The sequence below is a fragment of the Calidris pugnax genome, unplaced genomic scaffold (genome assembly GCF_001431845.1).
Source record: "Calidris pugnax isolate Ruff unplaced genomic scaffold, ASM143184v1 scaffold188, whole genome shotgun sequence".
Taxonomy (NCBI): Eukaryota; Metazoa; Chordata; class Aves; order Charadriiformes; family Scolopacidae; genus Calidris; species Calidris pugnax.
In genome coordinates this window covers 10,982,159-11,003,848 of record NW_015091257.1, presented here as the reverse complement: position 1 = coordinate 11,003,848, position 21,690 = coordinate 10,982,159, and the positions used below count along the sequence as shown (strand labels likewise).

The following is a 21,690-nucleotide window of genomic DNA, read 5'->3' as shown; positions in this document are numbered from 1 at the left end:
TGGATTTTTTGCTTGTTTTTTTTTTTTTTTTGTGGCAGTCATCACCAACTTTTGTTACTGATAAAGTGTCTTTTCCTCAGGCATCCACCAATCCCTCCAACAAAGAAAGAGTGTCCAATTAAATGAGACATAGTTACCATCGCAGCTAGTTCTCAGTGTGTAGTCAAAGAAATCTATGATTTCTGCAAAGCAGCATGCTTTTTCAATCCTGCTTTTGGTAAGCACCATTTCCTAGATTTGTTTTTCCTGTCAAGAGACACGAACAAACAGACTGGTCTTGCAGAACGTGTTTCTGGTTGAGAACTTTTCCTGTCTTTGGCCCACTGTTAGGTGTATTTGAAGTTATTCTGCTCCTCTTAATACCCGAAGTTCATTGTTCTTTTGCTGCTGGAAGTTTTCTCTTTCCTTATTGCAGTCTGATTCTAGCCATCCTTGCATCCTTTTTTTGATCATTGTAGACATTCATTTAATGTAGGTATTCTTGGAGCATGTAATTGTTTCTCTGAAGACGTTCAGTGTGTTCATGTTTGGTATGATTTTACATTCAGAGTTGAGAGAAAAATCTAAACGTCATTCTTTTTTAGTTCTTTTATTACATAATTTTTGCAGCTTTTTAGAAACTGGTGGAATGTTGTAGAGTATCATCAACATGTGGTGGAGGTCCTGTTGAGGGCTCAGCAACTTAGAAACTTTCAGAACATGTAGACAAGTGGATCTAGAGGAATAATCTGCTTGAGTTAGAAAGTCTCAGGAGATAGGACAAGGGGAAATGGCCTCAAGTTGCTCCAGGGGAGGTTTAGATTGGATATTAGGAAAAATTTCTTCACAGAAAGGGTTATCCAGCATTGGAATAGGCTGCCCAGGGAAGTGGTTGAGGCACCATCCCTGGAGGTGTTCAAAAGACGGGTTGATATGGTCCTCAAGAATATGGTTTAGTGGTTTGGGGGAGTTTTTTGTGTTTTGTTTGTTTTTGTTTTTTTTTAATTGGTTATTTCTTATTTATTTTTTTGTCAGAGTTAGGTTGATGGTTGGACTAGACAATCTTTAAGGTCCCTTCCAACCTAGACAATTCTATGATTCTAAAGCTGATGCTGGTAACTGTCTTTGGCAAGCTGAGAAAAAGTGTATGAAGAAACTCTTACTTGTCCTGAACTTGGCTGTTACAAATAGTAACTACTTGAATAGTTAATGTTCTGTGACAACCTGCATTTCCCAGCATGGTTTCTGATACTCGGAAAGAACCCCAAAAACCCCAGAAACCAAAACTGAAGTACTACTCGCCATGTTTTGTTGCGGTACAAGGCATTGAGAGTTACTGGAAGACATATCAAATGAACCCTTAAAATGTAGTCCAGGTGGCCAAATACAAGATATTAGGCACAGCAAAAGGACAAATACAGATTCCAGTGGGTATGCTCTTCATGTTTAAGATAGTCATGCAAGCTTTGCTCATGTTGGGTAAATGCTTTCAATAACAATGAGTAACAGTACACAGGTTCATTGGAGGCTTTCATCTTTTGTTTAAAAGGGGGGAAGAAAATAATAATTTAAATGGCATTTTGTGCTTATTCTACTACCTCTAACTTCAAGAATTCATTAAGGGTGACTGCATTTGGTATGTGTCTCGGTAGACTAACACTTGTTGAAATCTAGAAAATACGGCCAAGCAGCTTCAGTCCTCATTTGGAATTCATGCCTGTTACTCTCTTGGCAGAATATCTTCTATCTATTAGAGCACTGCAGATGGAAAATGTAGAGGCATTCTGCCTGAACCCTTAGGTATTGAGACAATAAGAAGGCTTATAATAAATATGTCTAAAATATTAGTTAGATTTATTGGAAAAATAACACATTATTGGAAAAATAACACATTATTTTAAAAAAGGAGATTTGGTTATTTTGTATTTAGAAAATAACCTGTATTGCTAGATATTTTTATACCCTGTTTGTTAAAGTCACTGGTCATTACTGCCCATTAGTAGTGGTGGGTATGGGTACACTGGAGAATTTAAACTTCTTACGTATTGACTTATTTTCTCTTGAAGTAACATATCCACCAATCCGGACCCAATCTACCATATTTAAAATTGAATGCAAAATTTTGAGATTTAGGTTTTGGGGGAAAAATGAAAAGATTGGTTTAAAGTTGTGCGTAATAGTTGAGTTTGATTTATTAGAAGCCCTCTAGATCTGTATAATTATCTGGTGGGAAGCTGATTTGGTGTGACTTACCGTCCAGAGATCCTGAAGTGACAGCCTGAACTGCTCCTTTATCTTTGGAGAGAAGAGACTTTACCATTAGTAACGGATTGCTGGATATATTATTTTAGAGAAAAAAAAGAGAAAAAGGTAAGATTTTTCTCCTCTTCTACTATTTCCTGTCTACTGCAAAGGCATTCTGTGTCATCTTTGATATATCAGGTGCTATTTGATGACATGATCAGGTAGTCTCAAACTACACGATATCTGAATGTAATGATTTCTGCAAATATTTCATACTGTGGCTGCAGACTATAAATAGACTTTCTGGAAAGAGCTAATTTCTAGTTGCAAGTTGCATATATTGAAGATTTAAGGTTGCTGGTTTGAGGCTTTTGAAAGTAAAACTTGGGTACAGCAAGAAAGTAAGTGGTAGTTTCTTTAGATAATCTGTATAGAATATCTGTGTTTTCTTTGACACAACTAAACAAAAATCAAGTTAGGACATCGTGAGTCAAACTGCAGTTTGTCATAAAACAATGTTTCCCATCTCACAAGAAATACAATTAAGTCTTATGAACTTGTATGTTAAAAAAATTTAGAAGTTTGCCTGACACAAAGTTTGTGTGTTACTTTCAGAAGGCATTGACTTTTAATTTATCCTTTAATAAGCTTGGAATATAGTAATGCATGCACTGTACCAAGACTCTAGGTTACTTTTGACCTGTAGCAGACATTGGCAAGACTGAAATTTTAATTTCTTAGTGTGATTGAAGCTGTGGGTGGGTTTTTTTCACCTTTTTTTTTTTTTTTTTTTTAATCTTTATTTATTAACCTGTCTTTGTCTCCACCCACAAGCTGCTATCTCTCCTGCCCTCCCTGATTCTCTCCCCAAGGCGGCTGGCGGGAGGGCTTAGCTACTGGCTGGGACCAGCCACCACACAAGAAGCAGGCAGACAACAGAGCACCCGCATCGGCAACAGGCGCCCAAAGAACAACTCAAAGAGGGACTTGCACAGTGAAAACATGCTCTGGTTTCACTCCTGACAGTCCACTCTCTGCCTCAGCGGCAGCCTCTGAGCTTTTGATGCTTAAAAACCCTGGAGCCCATGGCAAGAGCTTCCAGAAAGGCTGCAAAATTCAAGCAGTTTTACCGAGTGAGGCAAAAATTTGTACTTCCACTGGGGCAGTAGAATAAGCCTTGTAGACAAATAGGAGCTAAAACCTGACTTTTGCTACGCAATGTGGTACTTTTTCCTCTATTTCGAAATAATGCTGCTGAGAGAAGAAACTTTCCCACCAGGCTGAACTCTCATCTCATCCTCAGACCAGAATCCTAGCATGCGCCAAGCATCACAGAGCATTAAACACCAAACACCTCACCATTGTCTGTTTCCATGCCTTTTAATTCTGTCAAAATGGGTGGGTTTTTCACAGAGCTGTTGGAATTCACCTAGAACTCTTCATAAGCATTTCAAGGGCACAAACTGCTGCGGACACAGTAAGCTTAATTCTGTATTTTCCTTCAGCTCTTTCCCCATCTCATCCTGTTAAATACCATTGAGGGGGTTTGTTTACAACAATGTGAGAAATTAGAACTTCAGATGCTCATAAAGCACTAACTCAAACTCCCAGTTAAACTTAAACATTGTGTCCCTTCTGCCAGACCATAAAAAGGAAGAGAAGGATGCTCTTATTACAAAGATATGTACCAGTCTGGTGTGATTAACAGTCCATCCTTATGTCCAAGACAGCTGGAATGTGATTTATGAGCAAGGTTTCCATGAGAACCAATGCCACATTCTTCCCTATTTGACCTGTGCAGGGTATGGCCTCAAAAAAAACCCAAAACAAGTGTATCAAAATAATAATAAAACCACAAGCAATCTCTTGGCACAAGTAATTGTCAAGTTTTATTTATAATACTTGTGCACAGTAAAGGCAAACAATTCAGCATCTTGTTTCTAAGAAAGATCTCATCTCTATGTGGTGGATTGACCTTGGGTGGATGCCAGTTGTCCACCAAGCCCTTCTATCACTCTCCTTCTCAGCGGGGCACTGAGAGGGAAATAAGATGGAAAAAAACTCGTGGGTCAAGATGAAGGCAGTTTAATACAGCAAAAGTGGAGGCAGCTCACAGACCAAAGGAAAATAAAAGATACTCCTTATGTCCTATCGTCGGGGGATGTCCAGCCACTTCCCGGGAAGCAGAGCTTCAGTACTCGTAGCAAACAAAGTGGACTTTGTTGTGAGAGTCTACTATCCACCACCCAATCAGGATGATGAATTATTCTATTAGGAATTCAGGAATATCAGTAGATCAGCTGCCCCTGTCCTTATGGGTGGTTTTAACTTCCCAGATGTCAACTGGGAATATCATACAGTGGACACAAACAGGTCCAGGAAATAGACTTAGTGTTGCTAGTCTGCTTAAAGGAGTTAGTTAGTAAGGTCCCCTGGGAATCTGCTGTTGCAGGTATTGTGGTCCATAAAAGCTGGTCACTTTTTAAGATCCATCTCTTAAGGGTGCAGGAGCAGGCAATTGCAAATTGTTGGAAGTCAAGCAAGCAGGCCAGAAGGCCAGCTTGGATATTCTAAAACTTATGTTGAAAAGGAAAGTGTTTGGACATTGGAAGCAAGGACAGGCGACACAGGAGGACTACAGAGATGCTATTCACCACTGTAGAGGGAAAATGTGTGTGGCCAAAGCTTGATGTGTGTGAAAATGTGAAATGCGTGTGGCCAAGCTGGCCAGTACAGTGAATGACAACAAAAACTTTCAAAAATATGCTGACAGCAAAAAGAGAGTCAGAGATAACATTGATTCCTTACTTGATGAGGGTGGTCACCTTACAAACAGGGATGCAGTCAAAGCGGAGACATTTAACGCCTTATTCACCTCTGCCTTCAACACCAATGATGGGCCCTGAGACCCCTGGAGCCATGTGTTGGAAGATCATGACTGGGGAATGATTAACTCCCAGCTGAATTTGAATTTGTTTAAGACTTGCTGCTCCAGCTGGCTGCACATAAGAATCATCCCAGGGTACTGAAAGAGCTGGCTGATGTTATCGTAGGACCTCTCTCCAGTATTTGTCAAGAGTCTGGGGAGTCTGGAGAGGTCCCAAGCAGCTGGAAGCAGGCAAATGTCCCAGTTTTTAAGAAGGGTAAGAAGAAAGATCCTGGTAACTACAGGCACGCCAATCTCACTTCAGTGCCTGGTAAAATTACAGAGAAGGTTGTTCTTGGAGTTGTTGAAAAACACTTGAGAGACAGTCTCTGGTCAGTATGTGTTCACAAGGGGAAAGCTTCATTAACTTAATTTCCTCTTATAACGAGGTCACACATCTAGTTGACCAAGGGAAGCCAGTAAATGTGGGGATTTTTGATTTCAGCAAAGCTTGTGATACGATCTCTCACACAATCCTTCTTGACAAATTTTCAGCAATGCAGATAGACAAGTCTGTAATATGATGAATGAACATTTGGCTGATGGGCTGGGCTCGAAGGGTTATAGAAAACAGAGTTACATCAGGCTGGTAGCCAGTCACCAGTGGCATTCCCCAGGGCTCAATTTTAGGGCCAGTGCTTTTTGATGCTTTTATAAATGATCTGGAAGCAGAAATTTAATGTACATGAAGTAAGTTTTCTGATTATACTAAACTAAGAGGAGCTGTAGACTCTCTTGAGAATAGAGAGGCTTTACAGAGAGGTCTGAATAGACTAGAAAGCTGGGCAATCACCAACCATGTGAAATTTAGCAAGAGGGAGTGCCAGATTCTGCATCTAGGACAGGGTAATCTTGGTTATACATACAAATTGGGGGATGAGAGGCTGGAAAGCAGCCCCTCAGAAAGACATGTAGGGGTTTGGGTTGATGGCAAGTTGAATATGAGTCAACAGTGTGCCCTGGCAACCAAAAGGGCCAACTGTGTCTGGGGGGTGCATCAAGCACAACATAGCTAGCCAGTCAAGGGAGGTGATGAATATAGTTTTGGGCACCTCTGTACTAGGAAATCAGACTATTAGAGTGTGTCCAGAGGAGGGCAACCAAGAGGTGAAAAGCCTCGAGGACAAGACTTATGAGGAAAGGCTGAAGTAACTTGTTTTTCAGCTTGGAGAAGAGAAGGCTGAGGGATGACTCATTGCAGTCTACAGCTTCCTCAAGGCGGCAGTAGAGGAGGAGGTGCTCATCTCCTCTCTCTGGTGACCAGCAATAAGACAAAAAGAAACAGTATGAAGTTTGAAGGCAAGTTCCGACTGGACATTAGGAAAAAGTTCTTCACTGGACTGGCTGGTGGTCAGTCACTGGAATAGGGGAAGTGGTCATGGCACCAAGTCTGTAAGAGTTCAAGGAGCATCAGGATGATGGTCTTAGTCATATGGTTTAGTTTTAGGTGGTCCAACAAGGAGGAGGGATTTGGACTCGATCATCCTTATGGGTCCCTTCCAGCTCAAGATGTTCTATGATTCTACGATTCTGCCTTATGAAGAGAGCTGTAGTACAGCTCACGTTACTCTATTTTGAGATACAGACACAATCATCAGAAAGACATTTGTTAAAATATAACTATAAATCACCCACTTTAACCAGACCCTCCTCTTTCTTCTGCTTCTATTGTTAATCGTTAAAACTGCTGTGATAAATTGGGAGGAAAAACCCCTTATTATCTGTAATATTATTACATGATCCTTGGTTTTCTTGTTCGTGTTTATGTACTTGTCTGTTTGGATGCCTACAACCAAATCAAAAAAGAACTATTTAAAGAAAAGATCAGGCAGAACAGGTAGGCAAGGAAGCACAGGAGGCAGCTGAGATCATAGAATCATAGTATGGTTTGAATTGGAAGAGACCTTAAAGATAATCTAGTTCCAATTCCCCTGTCATGGGCAGGGACACCTTTCACTAGATGAGGTTGCTCAAAGCCCCATCCAACCTGGCCTTGAACACTTCCAGGGATGGGGCATCCACAACTTCTCTGGCCAACCTGTTTCAGAGTCTCCCCACCCTCAGAGTAAAGAATTTCTTCCTTATATCTAGTCTAAATCTACCCTCTGAATTTCAGTTTATAACTGTTATCCCTCATCCTATCACTACACTCCCTGATAAAGAGCCTCTCCTCATCTTTCCTGTAGGTCCCCTTTAGGTATTGAAAGGCTGCAATAAGGTCTCTCTGAAGTCTTCACTTCTCCAGGCTGAACAACCCCAACTCTTTCAGCTAGTCCTCATCGGAGAGGTGCTCCAGTCCCCTCATCATCTTTGTGGCTCTCCTCTGGACCCATTTGAGCAGGTCCATGTCTTTAGAATGCTGGGGCCTCCAGAGCTGAGTTCCAGATGGGGGTATCACAGGAGTGGAGTGGAGGGGGAGAATCACCTCCCTCAACCTGCTGGCCACACTTCTTTTGATGCAGCCCAGGATGCAATTGGCTTTTGGGGCTGCTAGCACACATTGCCAGCTCATATTCAGTTTTTCATCCACCAATACCCTCAAGTCCTTCTTCTCAGGGCTGGTCTCAATCCACTCGTCGCCCAGCCTATATCTGTGTTTGGGATTGCCTCCACTCGGGTGCAGGGCCTTGTACTTGGCCTTGTTGAACTTAATGAGGTTTGCATGGGTCCACCTCTCTAGCCTGCTGAGGTCCCTCTGAATGGCATCACTTCCCTATAAACTATCAGCCACACCACTCACCTTTTGATGCAGCCCAGGATGCAATTGGCTTTTGGGGCTGCTAGCACACATTGCCAGCTCATATTCAGTTTTTCATCCACCAATACCCTCAAGTCCTTCTTCTCAGGGCTGGTCTCAATCCACTCGTCGCCCAGCCTATATCTGTGTTTGGGATTGCCTCCACTCGGGTGCAGGGCCTTGTACTTGGCCTTGTTGAACTTAATGAGGTTTGCATGGGTCCACCTCTCTAGCCTGCTGAGGTCCCTCTGAATGGCATCACTTCCCTATAAACTATCAGCCACACCACTCACCTTGGTGTCCTCTGCAAACTTGCTGAGGGTGCACTCAATCCCACTGTCCATGTCACCAAAAAAAGATGTTAAATAATACTCATCACAATACAGACCCCTGTAGGACACCATTCATCACTGGTTTCCACATGGACATCAAGCTGCTGACCACAACACTGACCATCCAGCCAATTCCTCATCCACCAAGTGGTCTACTCATCAAATCCACGTCTCTCCAATTTAGAGACAAGGATGTTTTGTGACACTGACCATCCAGCCAATTCCTCATCCACCAAGTGGTCTACTCATCAAATCCACGTCTCTCCAATTTAGAGACAAGGATGTTTTGTGAGACAGTATCAAATGCTTTGCACAAGTCCAGGTAGATGATATGACTCACTCTTCCCTGGGACATATCCCTATCATCTCCCCAGGATGTGTATCCCTTCCTCCACTGCCTATGCTGTTTTTTAAGTTTGGCTAAGAAGTCGTGACTTCCTGAATTCTTGCACATCATGATTGAGAGCTCTGGAACCCTAAGTAAAATGTCTTTAAATATATCCCAGCTCTCGTTCGCTCCTTTATCCCTGGGGGCAGTTTCCCAAGAGATCCCACGCACTAACACCCTAAATAGTCAAAAGTTTGCCTTTCTGAGGTTTAGGATCCTGATTCTACTTTTATTTATCCTGTACCCTTCAAGACTGAGAATTCTACCAGGGTGTGACAGCTGGGTCAAAGCAGTTAAGAGTGTCAGTTCCCCATTAGCCAGAGCTGTCACTGAGACAAGCTGCCAGAAAAGCAAAAAGGCTTTGAGAGGGGAGGGGAGAAGCCCCCCAGACTGCACTGTGGACAGGAACGCTAGCAAGGTGAAAGCGCGCTGCTCCTCCCAAAACAGAGATCATCACAGCAAGCAGAGAGCCCACCTGTGCCATGCACAGAGTTTTAGGCTGCCATTACAAAAGTCCTTAGCTGAAATACTGTCACATGTTCGACGAGGCTGTGCTGTGAACCACAGCGGGCAACGGGCCCAAGTGTTTATGTTTCTGAGCAGTGTTTCTTCCCTTTTTTCCGGATGTCTCGAAAGTCAGTCAGACCTGTTCCTGGTTCAGATTTTAGTGGTGCCCCAGCAGCCACTGTGGGAGAGGGACCTGCTTGGGGAACAAGGAGGTGAAGGAGGGCTTGAGGCCGCTCTGGATCACCGTAGCATGGCTAAAGAAATGGTGGGATAGATGCTTTCTTTGTATGACTTGATCTTCCATGTTTTGAACTTTGAGTGACTCTGGTTTGTTCTGGAGAAAGTCTGGGCAGGCTAGTCAGTCACTTTAGCATGTCCTCGGGCCCCAGCCCTGGCTGGACCTGCTAACATCATCCCAGTTGATACACAACAGTTTGTAACACAGGACATGGGTGGAAACAGGGAAGCCAAGCTCCTAGAGCTGATGGCACAGCACTGGAGAGGAACCCAGAGTCCTCAGGAAGGACCCAGCTCAGACAGCAGCCAAGGAGGAAGGTGAAAGGCAGAGTGAAGATGTTACCTGGAAATTAGCAGTAAATGCTTCTTAGCTTTTATCATGCCTTTTTCATGACTTTTTCTCAGTTGTTTCCACCTCTTCCAATTTCTCTTTTTTTATTTTTTTACCTTCCTTTCTTTGTCTCTTCCTACTTCCTCTTTGGTTGACTTGATTTTCTCCATCTGCCTTCTGCAAAGGCTTCCCTCATCCTACCTTCTGTCCTACTCCCTCTCCTCACTCCAACATAGCAGGTCCTTGCGCAAGGACTCCCTTCATCTTGTAATTGCTTCCAACCCACAGCCTGTGAACCCTTCTGAAATTGTTTCCCACATACCTTCCTATTTTAGACCATACACATTCTTCAAAGTTCCCTCACCTTTATGAGCTTTTTGATAACACAACAGCAGGAGAGCTCCCATGCCACACTCAAGCCCCTGACAGCAGTCCCAACCTTTCCCCAGCGATTGGGGCTGTTGCCTACACATACAGAAGCCGTAGACTCAACATCTATAAGCCTGAGATGAAAAGATAGTCATTCTTACATGTTCCCAACTCATAAATCAAAGCATGAATTGGGTATTTTCTGAGACAAATATGTCACAAAATGCTTTTCTTGCTTTCCATAAATACACCAAATACAGAAACTAACACTTCGTTAAAATCACCTTTACTCCAACAGTGATCTGAACAGCAGCAATTTAAGGCACGGCCAGACTCCTCCCGGCAGTCTGGGTACTGGAGTAAGCCGGGCAAGTGTCTCACCCATGCTTGACCCAACCACAAAAGATGCTGGAGGCCCCCAGCAAACTGAAAGCTGGACGTGGTGATTCTCTTCTAAAGCAAGGGCTTCCAGTGGGTAGTGCATCTTCTCCTGCTGGGCAGCAATCCATGCCAAGCAAGTGTCAGATAAACATCTGTGCCAGCAACAGTTTGTGTTCAATCTTGTCCTAGCAAAACAAGTGTACTATCAGCTTGAGGACCAATTGCACGTTTCATTTTGGGAACAATGGCACAATTCCTCTTATCCTCCACACCTCAACAGTTTCTCCAAGTTACGTTTAGGACCTTTTGCTCACCAGGCATCCGAGCAGTGTTTACAGTAGAGCTAAACAGTTTCTTGGAGTAGCTTGTTGTAGGCCAGGGTATTACTGGTAGCTATGGCATTTTTCAGGCACTGCCAGAAGTAGGGCTGAGATCGGGGGTTAGTGGGCCATTCCAGGACAGAACTTCTGCACAGCCTCTTCCTCAGCCGGACATACCGAGACTTCTGCAAGACCTTCTCAAGAAATATCAAGATAATGACATCTATTTTTTCATCTAGAAGGCGCTGGTGGGCCATGTAAAATGTTGTCTTGAAGCGACCGCTTTTAATATACTTGTTGGTCAGCACAAAGACGGTCTTCTTGCTCAGCCGAATGCTCTGGGAAAGGTTGTCAAAGACGGGCTGTCCTGGCAGCCAGTCCCTTTCTTCCAGGCATAGATTGAACTGCCTGGGTTTCTGATCCTCCAGCCTTTCAACCAGTTCTGTCAGCACCCACTCATTCACAGCCGGATCTTTGTTGTCATAGGCAATAAAAGCATCGTAGCAAGCATCTGGTAAAGGGAGGCGCCGATAGCCCTTCAGCTTGGCAGTGCAGTAATGGTAACTATACCACACATCCCAGAAGTAGAGATGGTTCATCACTGTGAACGCCATTAAGGCTAGGACAGTTGAGGCTGACAGAGCGTACAGGATCAAATACGAGGTGTCCAGCTCACACGTATACAAATTCAAGAAAACCACACTCTTTCCTTTATGTGCCCCTGGGCCTGCACAGGTCACATCTGTTGCCAGAAGAGGAATAGTCACTTGAGTTTGATTGATCCAGGAAACAAACCACACGGCATCACAATTGCACTTGAAAGGATTGCCATGCAAGAGCAGCATCCTCAGGTTGTTAATGACGTTTTCAGGGAAGCTAGATTTCTTAATTATCTCGATCTTGTTTGCACTGAGGTCCAAGTATTTCAATTTAAAAGCACCTCTGAGAAAGTGTTTGGTTAGTCGCTGAATGCGATTGTTTCGGAGCATCAGTTCTTGGAGTGTTGAAGAGCAATTGGACAGTTCTCGGGGAACAGTAGAGAGAAGGTTATTGCTGAGGTCCAGAGTTACGAGTTTCTTCAGATACTGCAGTTTTCCCCAGTTGAAACTCTTCATCTGATTATTGGTTAAGTTGAGGGTCTTGAGGCCTGGAGGCATACCTTGAAAAACATCCGCAGGTAAAAAACTGAGTGAGTTGAAGGAAATATCCAGTTGTTCCAGGCTGGTCAGATTCTTGAAGAATGACAAGTATTTAGCATTGCCATCCATCCATAAAACATCCAAGCGATTTCCTCTGAATTCTAAAATTTGAAGAGATTGACTTTCCATTCCTGTGTTAATAGAGGTAGAAATCTCATTCTCATTCATCATCAGCTTCTTCAGGTGGGCCAAGTTTTTCATAAAACTCAGCGTGTGACTAACACCTTCTGCCAAGAAATAATATTTGTTGTTGCTCAGGTCTAGAACTTCTAGAAGTTGTAGCTCTTTGAAAGCAGTTGAGTAGAGCAAGTCAATCCTGTTGTCGGAAAAATCCAGATATTTCAATCCAGACAAGGAAGAGAATTCACTTCCGTTTAAGGTTTGACTTATTGCATTACCTGACAAGTTGAGGCATCTGAGGGAACCAAGTCCCTGGAAGTCTGAGGGGTTAATGAAAAAGATATTGTTTCTGCTCAAATCCAGAGTTTCTCCGTACCTCAGGCACTCTTCCTTAACTGAAGATTGGTAGGAAGCAGCCTCTTTGTCTTTGGACCTGCAACTTCGCCCATATACGTCATACCTGAAATAATGCATTTCTTGTAATACTTGCCTATTGTATTGCTCTACTGAAATCCGAGGATTAGAGCAAAATCCATAAGAATTGCTTTCCTCTGAAGAAGGAGAAATTTTATTCACTGAGAGGTCTATGAGTTTAAGAGCAGGGAACTCCTTGAACACTTTCAAGTCAGCTATTTTAATGAAGTTAGTCCCAAGATCCACCACAGTTAGATTTCTGAGACCGAGCAATGGAGCTAGATTACTTTTTTTCAGTTCATTAAAGACATAACCCCTGAGCCTGAGGGTTTCCAGGTTAGAGAGGGAGGAAAATGTCTTAGACAGATTCAAGAATGGAGAATACATCTTCAGTTCAAAATTAAAGGACAGATCAAGCTCAACAAGGCTAGGGATATACCGCAAAAACTGAGCATCTCCTATCTCCCTTAGGAGGAAATTTTGGGAGAGGTCAAGCTCTTTGAGATTCTTCATGTTTTGAAACCAGCTGCTGGGTACGCTCTGAAGAGAGTTGCTGTGGAGTCTCAAAATTCTTAAACTTTTCAAGGAATAAAAAGCCTCTGGATGAATCTCAATTGTGCTCCTGGGGCAGGGTAGACAAGGATATGGGGCATTATAGCAACGTGGGCAATTGCCGCTTAGATCAAGAATTTCTAGGTTGTGCAGGGCACTTAAATCCTGTTCTTGAATCACTTGAATCATGTTATTGTAAATATACAGTTCCTTTAAAGTCGATGGCAAATGGGCTGGAATATGAGTCAAGTTGTTGGACTTCAAGGAAAGTATTGTTAATTTCTGCAGCTCCAGAAAGGCCGTTTCTTCAATTTCAAATGAAACGTTGCATGGATTACGGTAGTAACAGTTCTGTCCCAGATACAACACTTCTATGTTTCCTAGCTCGGACAAGTTAGCTCTTTGGATAGAAAAGATGCTGTTCGCTTCCAGGCTCAGCAGACTTAAATTAATGGGAAGACCCCGGGGTATTTCCAACAGCTGGTTGGCATCCAGATACAAGGACTTCAGTCTTGTCAGGGCAGTAAAACTGCCACGCTCAATCTTTGGTGTTGTGGTACACACGTTATCTTTGGGTCCCATTTTGACAGGCACACAGTTGCACCTGAAGTCAATCTCCATGAGGTTGTCAAGATGAGCAAAGGATGTTGGATAGATATAGGGGATGTGGTTAATGCTCAGGGTAAGGTTGGTAGCATTTGCTGGGATCCCTCTAGGTATTTCAATGAGGCGGCGATTGGTGCAGTCCACGGTCACAGTACCTTCAGAAGCTTTAACATCACAGGGTAAACTTTTGGGAAACCAAGCTCCTGACAGCAGCATCGGAAATAGGAAGAGCAAGACAAATGGCAATGACTTTGACATCTTTGCACGAGGAACCTAAAAATAAGAACAAAGGGCGGTATTAATTTAATGTAATGAGAACATGTCATAGGATATCAGACCAAGCATGTACTTGGTCAGACCAAATATACAGCTAACCTGGTGTTCTGACTTTCACACTGGATAGATGTGGATATGCAGGTAGGGTTGTAAGTTTGGGGTTGGTATATGTTTTCTCAATTTATTTAGTTTCTTATCATCAAGTATTGTAGCAGTAATAGAGAGGTCACTAAATAATGAATCATTAAAAATGAACCTACTGAAAAGATGAGAAGGCAGGTGATTAAAGGCTACACCTCTGTGAATATTCTTTATAACGGATAAGAAGAAGGCTTAAACATCCAGCTGATTGCCATCTGTGGCAATAAAGTGAATGAGCAAAGTTAATTTTTCGAAGCATATGAAAGATAGAACAAATCTATAGTCACTTACAAGCTGGTGTAAATTTTCCAAACCACACCGACTAACAGTTGAGTGCCTAATTAAAATTTCACTTTATCATAAATATTCTTAGAAACCTACAATATAATCAAAGAATCATTCAGGTTGGAAAAGACTTTTAAGATCACCAATTCAAGCCATTAAACTCCCTCTGCCAAGTCCATCAAAAAAATATGTCCCTAAGGACCATATGTATACATCTTTTAAAAACCTCCAGGAATAGGGACTCAGCCACTTTCCTGGGCAGCCTGTTACAGAGCTTGACAACCCTTTCGGAGAAGAAATTTTTCCTAATATCCAATCTATACCTTCCTTGGCACAACTTGAGGTCTCCAGTTTCCTCTCATTGTATTACTTGTTGCTTGGGAGAAGAGACCAGCCTCTGCCTCACTACAACCTGCTTTCAGTTGTAGAGAGTGATAAGGTCTCACCTCAGCCTCCTTTTCTCCAGGCTAAACAACCTCAGTTCCCTCAGCCGCTCCTCAGACGACTTGTTCACTAGATCCTAGTTCTGGTATTCTTCTTTGGACAGGCTCCAGCACCTCAATGTCCCTCCTGTAGTGAGGGGCCCAAAACTGAACACAGTACTTGAGGGGGAATCTCCTCAGTGCCGAGAACAGTGGGACGATCACTTCCCTAATCATACTGGTCACACTATTTCTGATACAAGCCAGGATGCTACTGGCCTTTATGGCCAACTGGGCACACGGCCACCTCATAGTCAGCCGGCTGTCGACCAACACCCCCAGATTCTTTTCTGCCAGGTGGCTTCCCAGGCACTCTTCCGCCGGCCTGTAGCACTGACTGGGGTTGTTGTGACTCAAGTGCAGGACCTGGCACTTGGCCTTGTTGAACCTCATACTGTTGGCCTCGGCCCATTGATCCAGCCTGTCCAGATCCCTCTGCAGAGCCTTCCTACCCTCAAGCAGATCAACGCTCCTGCCCAACTTGGTGTCATCTGCGAACTTACTGAGGGTGCACTCAATCCCCTTCTCCAGATAATTGAAAAACATATCAAACAGAACCGGCCCCAGTGCTGAGCCCTGGGCAACACCACCTGTGACCCGCTGCCAAGTGGATTTAACTCCCTTCACCAAAACTCTTTGGGCTCAGCCATCCAGCCAGTTTTTTACCCAGCAAAGTATATGCCCATCCAAGCCATGAGCAGCCAGTTTCTCCAGGAGAATGCTGTAGGAAATGATGTCAAAGGCTCTACTAAAGTTCAAGTAGACATCCTCAGCCTTTCCCTCATCCAGTAGGTGGGTCACTTTGTCACTGAAGGAGATCATGTTAGTCAAGCAGGACCTGCCTTTCATAAACCCATGCTGACTGGGCCTGATCATCTGGCTGTTCTGGACATGCCACGTGATGGCACTTCAGGTGATCTACTCTAAAACCTTTCCCGGCACTGAGATCAATCTGGGACCTTCCCAGATAGCCAGGACCACTGTCAAATGATTGAAAGTGGCTTGGTGAGCACTTCTATCAGTTTCCTCAATATCCCTGGGTGGATCCCATCCAGCCCCATAGACTTGTGCATGTCTAAGTGGTGTAGCAGGTCACCAACCATTTCCCTTTGGATTATGGGTGCTTTTCCTTGGCTTTGTCACTATGTTTGCCCCCACATCCAATAAAAGATGGAGATTCTCCTTAACCCTCCTTTTGTTCTTAATGTATATATTGAACCATTTTTATTGTCTTCTATGGCAGTAGCCAAATTAAGTTCTAGCTGAGCTTTGGACCGTCTGATTTTCTCCCTGCATAGCCACACAACAGCTTTGTAGTTCTCCTGAGTATCTGCTCCTTCTTCCAAAGGTCATAAGCTCTCTTTTTTTTCCCCTGAGTTCCAGCCAAAGCACTCTGTTTAGCCAGGACGATGTTCTTCCCCAGCAGCTCTTCTTTGAGCACACGGGGACACTTGTGTGCCTTGAAGATTTCCCTCTTGAAGAATGTCTAGCCTTTCTGGACTCCTTTGCCCTTCAGGACTGCCTTCCAGGGGACTCTGTCAACCTAAACAGGCCAAAGTCTGCCCTCTGGAACTCCAAAGTCACAGTTTTTCTAACCTCCCTCCTTACTTCTCCAAGAACTGAAAAGTCTCTCATTTCATTATCACTGTGCCCAAGAGGGCCTCCAACCATCACATCACCCACAAGTCTTAATCTGTTTGCAAACAAATCCAGCAGGGCACCTTCCCTAGTTGGCTCACTTACCAGCTGTGTCAGGATCTTCTACACATTCCAGGAATCTCCTAGACTGGTTCCTCTTCACTGCGTTATATTTCCAGCAGATATCTGATAAGTTGAAGTCCTCCATGAGAACAAGGGCTAGCGATCATGAAACTTCTCCCAGTTGCTTATAGAATCTTTCACCTGCCTCTTCATCCTAGTTGGGTGGTCTATAACAGACTCCCACCATGATAGCTACCTTGTTGGCTCCCCCAATTTTATCCATAAACACTTGACCCTTTCATCACCATCATCAAGCTCTAGACAGTCACACACATACACCTCCCCCCAAGAAACAGGGTTACCCCACTGCCTCTCATTCCTTGCCCGTCCCTTCTGAAGTGTTTATAGCCATCTATTTCAACGTTATAGTTGTGTGAGCCATCCCACCACATTTCTGTAGTTGCAACTATATCAGTCTTCCAGCTGCACAATGGCTTTCAACTCCTCCTCTTTGTTGCCTTTTCTGCATGCATTGCTACAGATACACTTCAGCTGGGCTAGTGATCCTACCACCTTTTCTTGGGGAGAAACCCTAATTACTATGTTACAGTTCTCAGATGCTTCTGTGATTTCTAACTACCAAGGGAAATAGTGATAACTGTCGTGGATCAAACTCTAGCAGCCTGCCTTCCTTTAAAAGAAGGAAGGTAGACCTCTGCTGCTAACTGGGGCTCAAACAACAGACCAGCTGCACTTGAGGAAAAGTTCATTAACACCAACCTTTCACCATTTGCTAAACCAAATTAAACTCCTCTGTGCAAGCACTAGAGCAGGACTTGAGCAAAGTGAGATTGCAACCTAGATCGCCATAAAATGTCCACGTGAACTCATACTTGGCCACTGCATTCAGGAACTTAATTTTAGGCACTTACCCAAGTTCCTCATTTCGTTGCCAACAAACCTGGGCTGCACTGACATTCAAGAGAGAGTGGGAGAGAAGAGAGAGGCCCCTCTGCAGGCGCTGCTCAGCTCGAACATGGAGGGAGCTCTGCCTGACTACACGCCAAACAGGGACTAACACTGCAGGGTCAGATGACTAAAATTAGGTGCATTGAATCTGGGCCTTAAAAATCTTCATGAAGACAACTAGGTTTCTTAAGAAGTCAAAAAATGCCTTTTGAGATCCTCACGATGTCCAGATTTTGAACTCTCACGTACTGCAGTACTTCCAGGAACCCAAGCACTGTTGCAGAGACAGCCCAGCTCCAACCATCTTTGTGCTTCATTTCTGTCTATATCCTTCTGTTTCCTAATACCCTTTGGATGCATTTGCCATCTGTAACTGGGAACTGTGACGTGCTGGTGCTGCACCTAACTATTTGCATGTGCAACACCTGGTGCCTGTTGTAGTTCCAGAACACACCAAAAAGATTGTTTTAATTAGAAGAAGCAATGCTGACTTGTGCAACGTCTTTGCAATGAGAAGCCAGTTCAAACGTGCAGCGGGAGTGTGCACGTGCACTGTCCTTTCCCTGTGACCTACGCTTGGCTTTAGAAGAAATTCAAGAAGCACTACTCTGCTGATATCAATGAGCACATGCACAAAGCCATAAGGATTTAGGGTAGTCTTCAAATGTTTAGCAACAACACAGCTAGATGTTTCTGAAGGAAGCTTTTCTCCTAGGTGTTCCACATGTGTTTTCAGAGGTGAAAGGGCGAATGTTTGGAGAAAAAAAGAGCATCTCAGAAGTTATAGCGATTAGAAGAGACATGATTGTACTCCTGTGTTACAGAATGAGTATAATTAAATGCTAGCCAGTTTGTATCGGCACAAATAAAAGCTTTCCTTTCCTGTCATTATGTACTGCAGCTTCTAACCACAATAGCAAGTTTGAACATTCCCAAAGCAGAAAAGCACAATGGTCTTGAAAGCCTTCCACAACAGTTGCAGGCAAAGAGACCTAAGAGCAAATTTGAAATGAAAGTTTAACCTACCATTTTTGTGTGCTTCCAGGTCTGGCAAATTTGTGGCTGGAGGAGACTGTAAATCCCAGCAGAAGCCAACAGCATAAAAGAGGTTCCCAGTGGTTCAGCTCAGGTGCAGAGGAGAGTGTAACGTGCCATAACTCACCCAAGACAACAGCAGTAATCACTACTCTAGGACTACTCTTCAGCTGGACTGCGACTTAAGAAATAATGAAATGTGAAACAACTGCTTCAACCCACTTCCTCAAACATTCGTACTTAAATTTAAAACAACGGTACCTCATTTACTGCTCCACCCCCCCAATATAAATAACTGAGTACAGTTATTTTTTCCCTTTTAAACGAATTCTCACATTACTCATACATTCATGTTCTATTATGACAGAAATTTTTTCCTTTTGGTCTCCTATGCTGTATTTTTTTCTCTTCTTTGCTACCTTTCAACATGGCTTTCTTTTCAAATTGTGTATTTTACCGAGCTACAGTGTCATGCCATAAAGAACTATAATTAGACCTGCTCCAAAATGAACATCCAAGCCACGAGAAACCTCAAAGGAAGGAAATTGCAAAATGCTGACAAGAGAGTGTAAGATCAATCGGCTGGGAGACAAATGCGTTACATAAGGGTAACATTCACTTCAGACAACTAAGATTTGCAGAGAGCTCAAGTTCCTTCTTTCCTCCCCCCACCCCCTCTTTTTTAGTGTAAGCTGTATGAACAGAAAAGCAGAAATTGTTAATTGACATTACTAGACGTCAGAATATAAAATATTGCTAATTTTCGTATTTTGGTTCCCTTCCCCAAAGATCCATTCACTTAATAGAGATTTCTTCCACAAAGCATTCAGTTTAAATTATTTGTCCCAGTTCGTGAAGCTACTAGCAGAAGAAATGAACACATATAATAATAATAATACTTTGTGGACAAATGTCTATTAAGTGAATGGGATTTCAGGGAATGGAACCAAAACCAAAACCAAGGAAAAAAAGGTATGGTGGTAAGGGCATAGGAAGCAGCATACAAAAAAGTGAAAACTCCATGAGAGAGTGTAGAAAGGACCAAGCTCATGATGACATGGGTAGACTATAGTGGCGACAAGCCAGCATTTCATTAAACACCGTGTCTGTTGGAGAGTTTCTTATTTAGAAGTTTCTTTGCTTAGCAGGACAGATTAGTGTAGGTTTCTTAAGAAGTCAAAAAATGCCTTTTGAGATCCTCACGATGTCCAGATTTTGAACTCTCACGTACTGCAGTACTTCCAGGAACCCAAGCACTGTTGCAGAGACAGCCCAGCTCCAACCATCTTTGTGCTTCATTTCTGTCTATATCCTTCTGTTTCCTAATACCCTTTGGATGCATTTGCCATCTGTAACTGGGAACTGTGACGTGCTGGTGCTGCACCTAACTATTTGCATGTGCAACACCTGGTGCCTGTTGTAGTTCCAGAACACACCAAAAAGATTGTTTTAATTAGAAGAAGCAATGCTGACTTGTGCAACGTCTTTGCAATGAGAAGCCAGTTCAAACGTGCAGCTGGAGTGTGCACGTGCACTGTCCTTTCCCTGTGACCTACGCTTGGCTTTAGAAGAAATTCAAGAAGCACTACTCTGCTGATATCAATGAGCACATGCACAAAGCCATAAGGATTTAGGGTAGTCTTCAAATGTTTAGCAACAACACAGCTAGATGTTTCTGAAGGAAGCTTTTCTCCTAGGTGTTCCACATGTGTTTTCAGAGGTGAAAGGGCGAATGTTTGGAGAAAAAAAGAGCATCTCAGAAGTTATAGCGATTAGAAGAGACATGATTGTACTCCTGTGTTACAGAATGAGTATAATTAAATGCTAGCCAGTTTGTATCGGCACAAATAAAAGCTTTCCTTTCCTGTCATTATGTACTGCAGCTTCTAACCACAATAGCAAGTTTGAACATTCCCAAAGCAGAAAAGCACAATGGTCTTGAAAGCCTTCCACAACAGTTGCAGGCAAAGAGACCTAAGAGCAAATTTGAAATGAAAGTTTAACCTACCATTTTTGTGTGCTTCCAGGTCTGGCAAATTTGTGGCTGGAGGAGACTGTAAATCCCAGCAGAAGCCAACAGCATAAAAGAGGTTCCCAGTGGTTCAGCTCAGGTGCAGAGGAGAGTGTAACGTGCCATAACTCACCCAAGACAACAGCAGTAATCACTACTCTAGGACTACTCTTCAGCTGGACTGCGACTTAAGAAATAATGAAATGTGAAACAACTGCTTCAACCCACTTCCTCAAACATTCGTACTTAAATTTAAAACAACGGTACCTCATTTACTGCTCCACCCCCCCAATATAAATAACTGAGTACAGTTATTTTTTCCCTTTTAAACGAATTCTCACATTACTCATACATTCATGTTCTATTATGACAGAAATTTTTTCCTTTTGGTCTCCTATGCTGTATTTTTTTCTCTTCTTTGCTACCTTTCAACATGGCTTTCTTTTCAAATTGTGTATTTTACCGAGCTACAGTGTCATGCCATAAAGAACTATAATTAGACCTGCTCCAAAATGAACATCCAAGCCACGAGAAACCTCAAAGGAAGGAAATTGCAAAATGCTGACAAGAGAGTGTAAGATCAATCGGCTGGGAGACAAATGCGTTACATAAGGGTAACATTCACTTCAGACAACTAAGATTTGCAGAGAGCTCAAGTTCCTTCTTTCCTCCCCCCACCCCCTCTTTTTTAGTGTAAGCTGTATGAACAGAAAAGCAGAAATTGTTAATTGACATTACTAGACGTCAGAATATAAAATATTGCTAATTTTCGTATTTTGGTTCCCTTCCCCAAAGATCCATTCACTTAATAGAGATTTCTTCCACAAAGCATTCAGTTTAAATTATTTGTCCCAGTTCGTGAAGCTACTAGCAGAAGAAATGAACACATATAATAATAATAATACTTTGTGGACAAATGTCTATTAAGTGAATGGGATTTCAGGGAATGGAACCAAAACCAAAACCAAGGAAAAAAAGGTATGGTGGTAAGGGCATAGGAAGCAGCATACAAAAAAGTGAAAACTCCATGAGAGAGTGTAGAAAGGACCAAGCTCATGATGACATGGGTAGACTATAGTGGCGACAAGCCAGCATTTCATTAAACACCGTGTCTGTTGGAGAGTTTCTTATTTAGAAGTTTCTTTGCT

The 21,690-nt window shown here is 42.9% G+C and overlaps 2 protein-coding genes across 2 annotated transcripts in view; both read right to left on the bottom strand.

Moving 5' to 3' along the window:
- Positions 1–7,951, bottom strand: part of LOC106898747 — a 32,383-nt gene extending 24,432 nt beyond the window's left edge. Inside the window, exon 1 of the mRNA XM_014960177.1 lies at positions 7,890–7,951. Coding sequence (XP_014815663.1) covers positions 7,890–7,951 — 62 coding nt within the window. The remainder of the gene's footprint in view (positions 1–7,889) is intronic.
- Positions 7,952–10,353: 2,402 nt separating this feature from the next.
- Positions 10,354–18,673, bottom strand: LOC106898764 (toll-like receptor 7). The gene is made up of 2 exons (XM_014960201.1): positions 18,523–18,673; positions 10,354–13,915 (listed from the first exon to the last, which is right to left on the bottom strand). Exons 1-2 carry the CDS (start codon positions 18,595–18,597, stop codon positions 10,775–10,777), a joined length of 3,216 nt encoding a protein of 1,071 aa, XP_014815687.1. The 5' UTR covers positions 18,598–18,673; the 3' UTR covers positions 10,354–10,774.
- Positions 18,674–21,690: the final 3,017 nt, after the last annotated feature.

What these genes read in the sequence shown, in the direction of transcription:
- LOC106898764 (XM_014960201.1), bottom strand. Translation starts at nt 18,597, where the DNA reads ATGCTGTTGGCTTCTGCTGGGATTTACAGTCTCCTCCAGCCACAAATT. An exon ending in CCTGGAAGCACACAAAAATG is followed by an intron (nt 13,916 to 18,522) that starts GTAGGTTAAACT and finishes TCTTATTTTTAG; the next exon opens with GTTCCTCGTGCAAAGATGTC.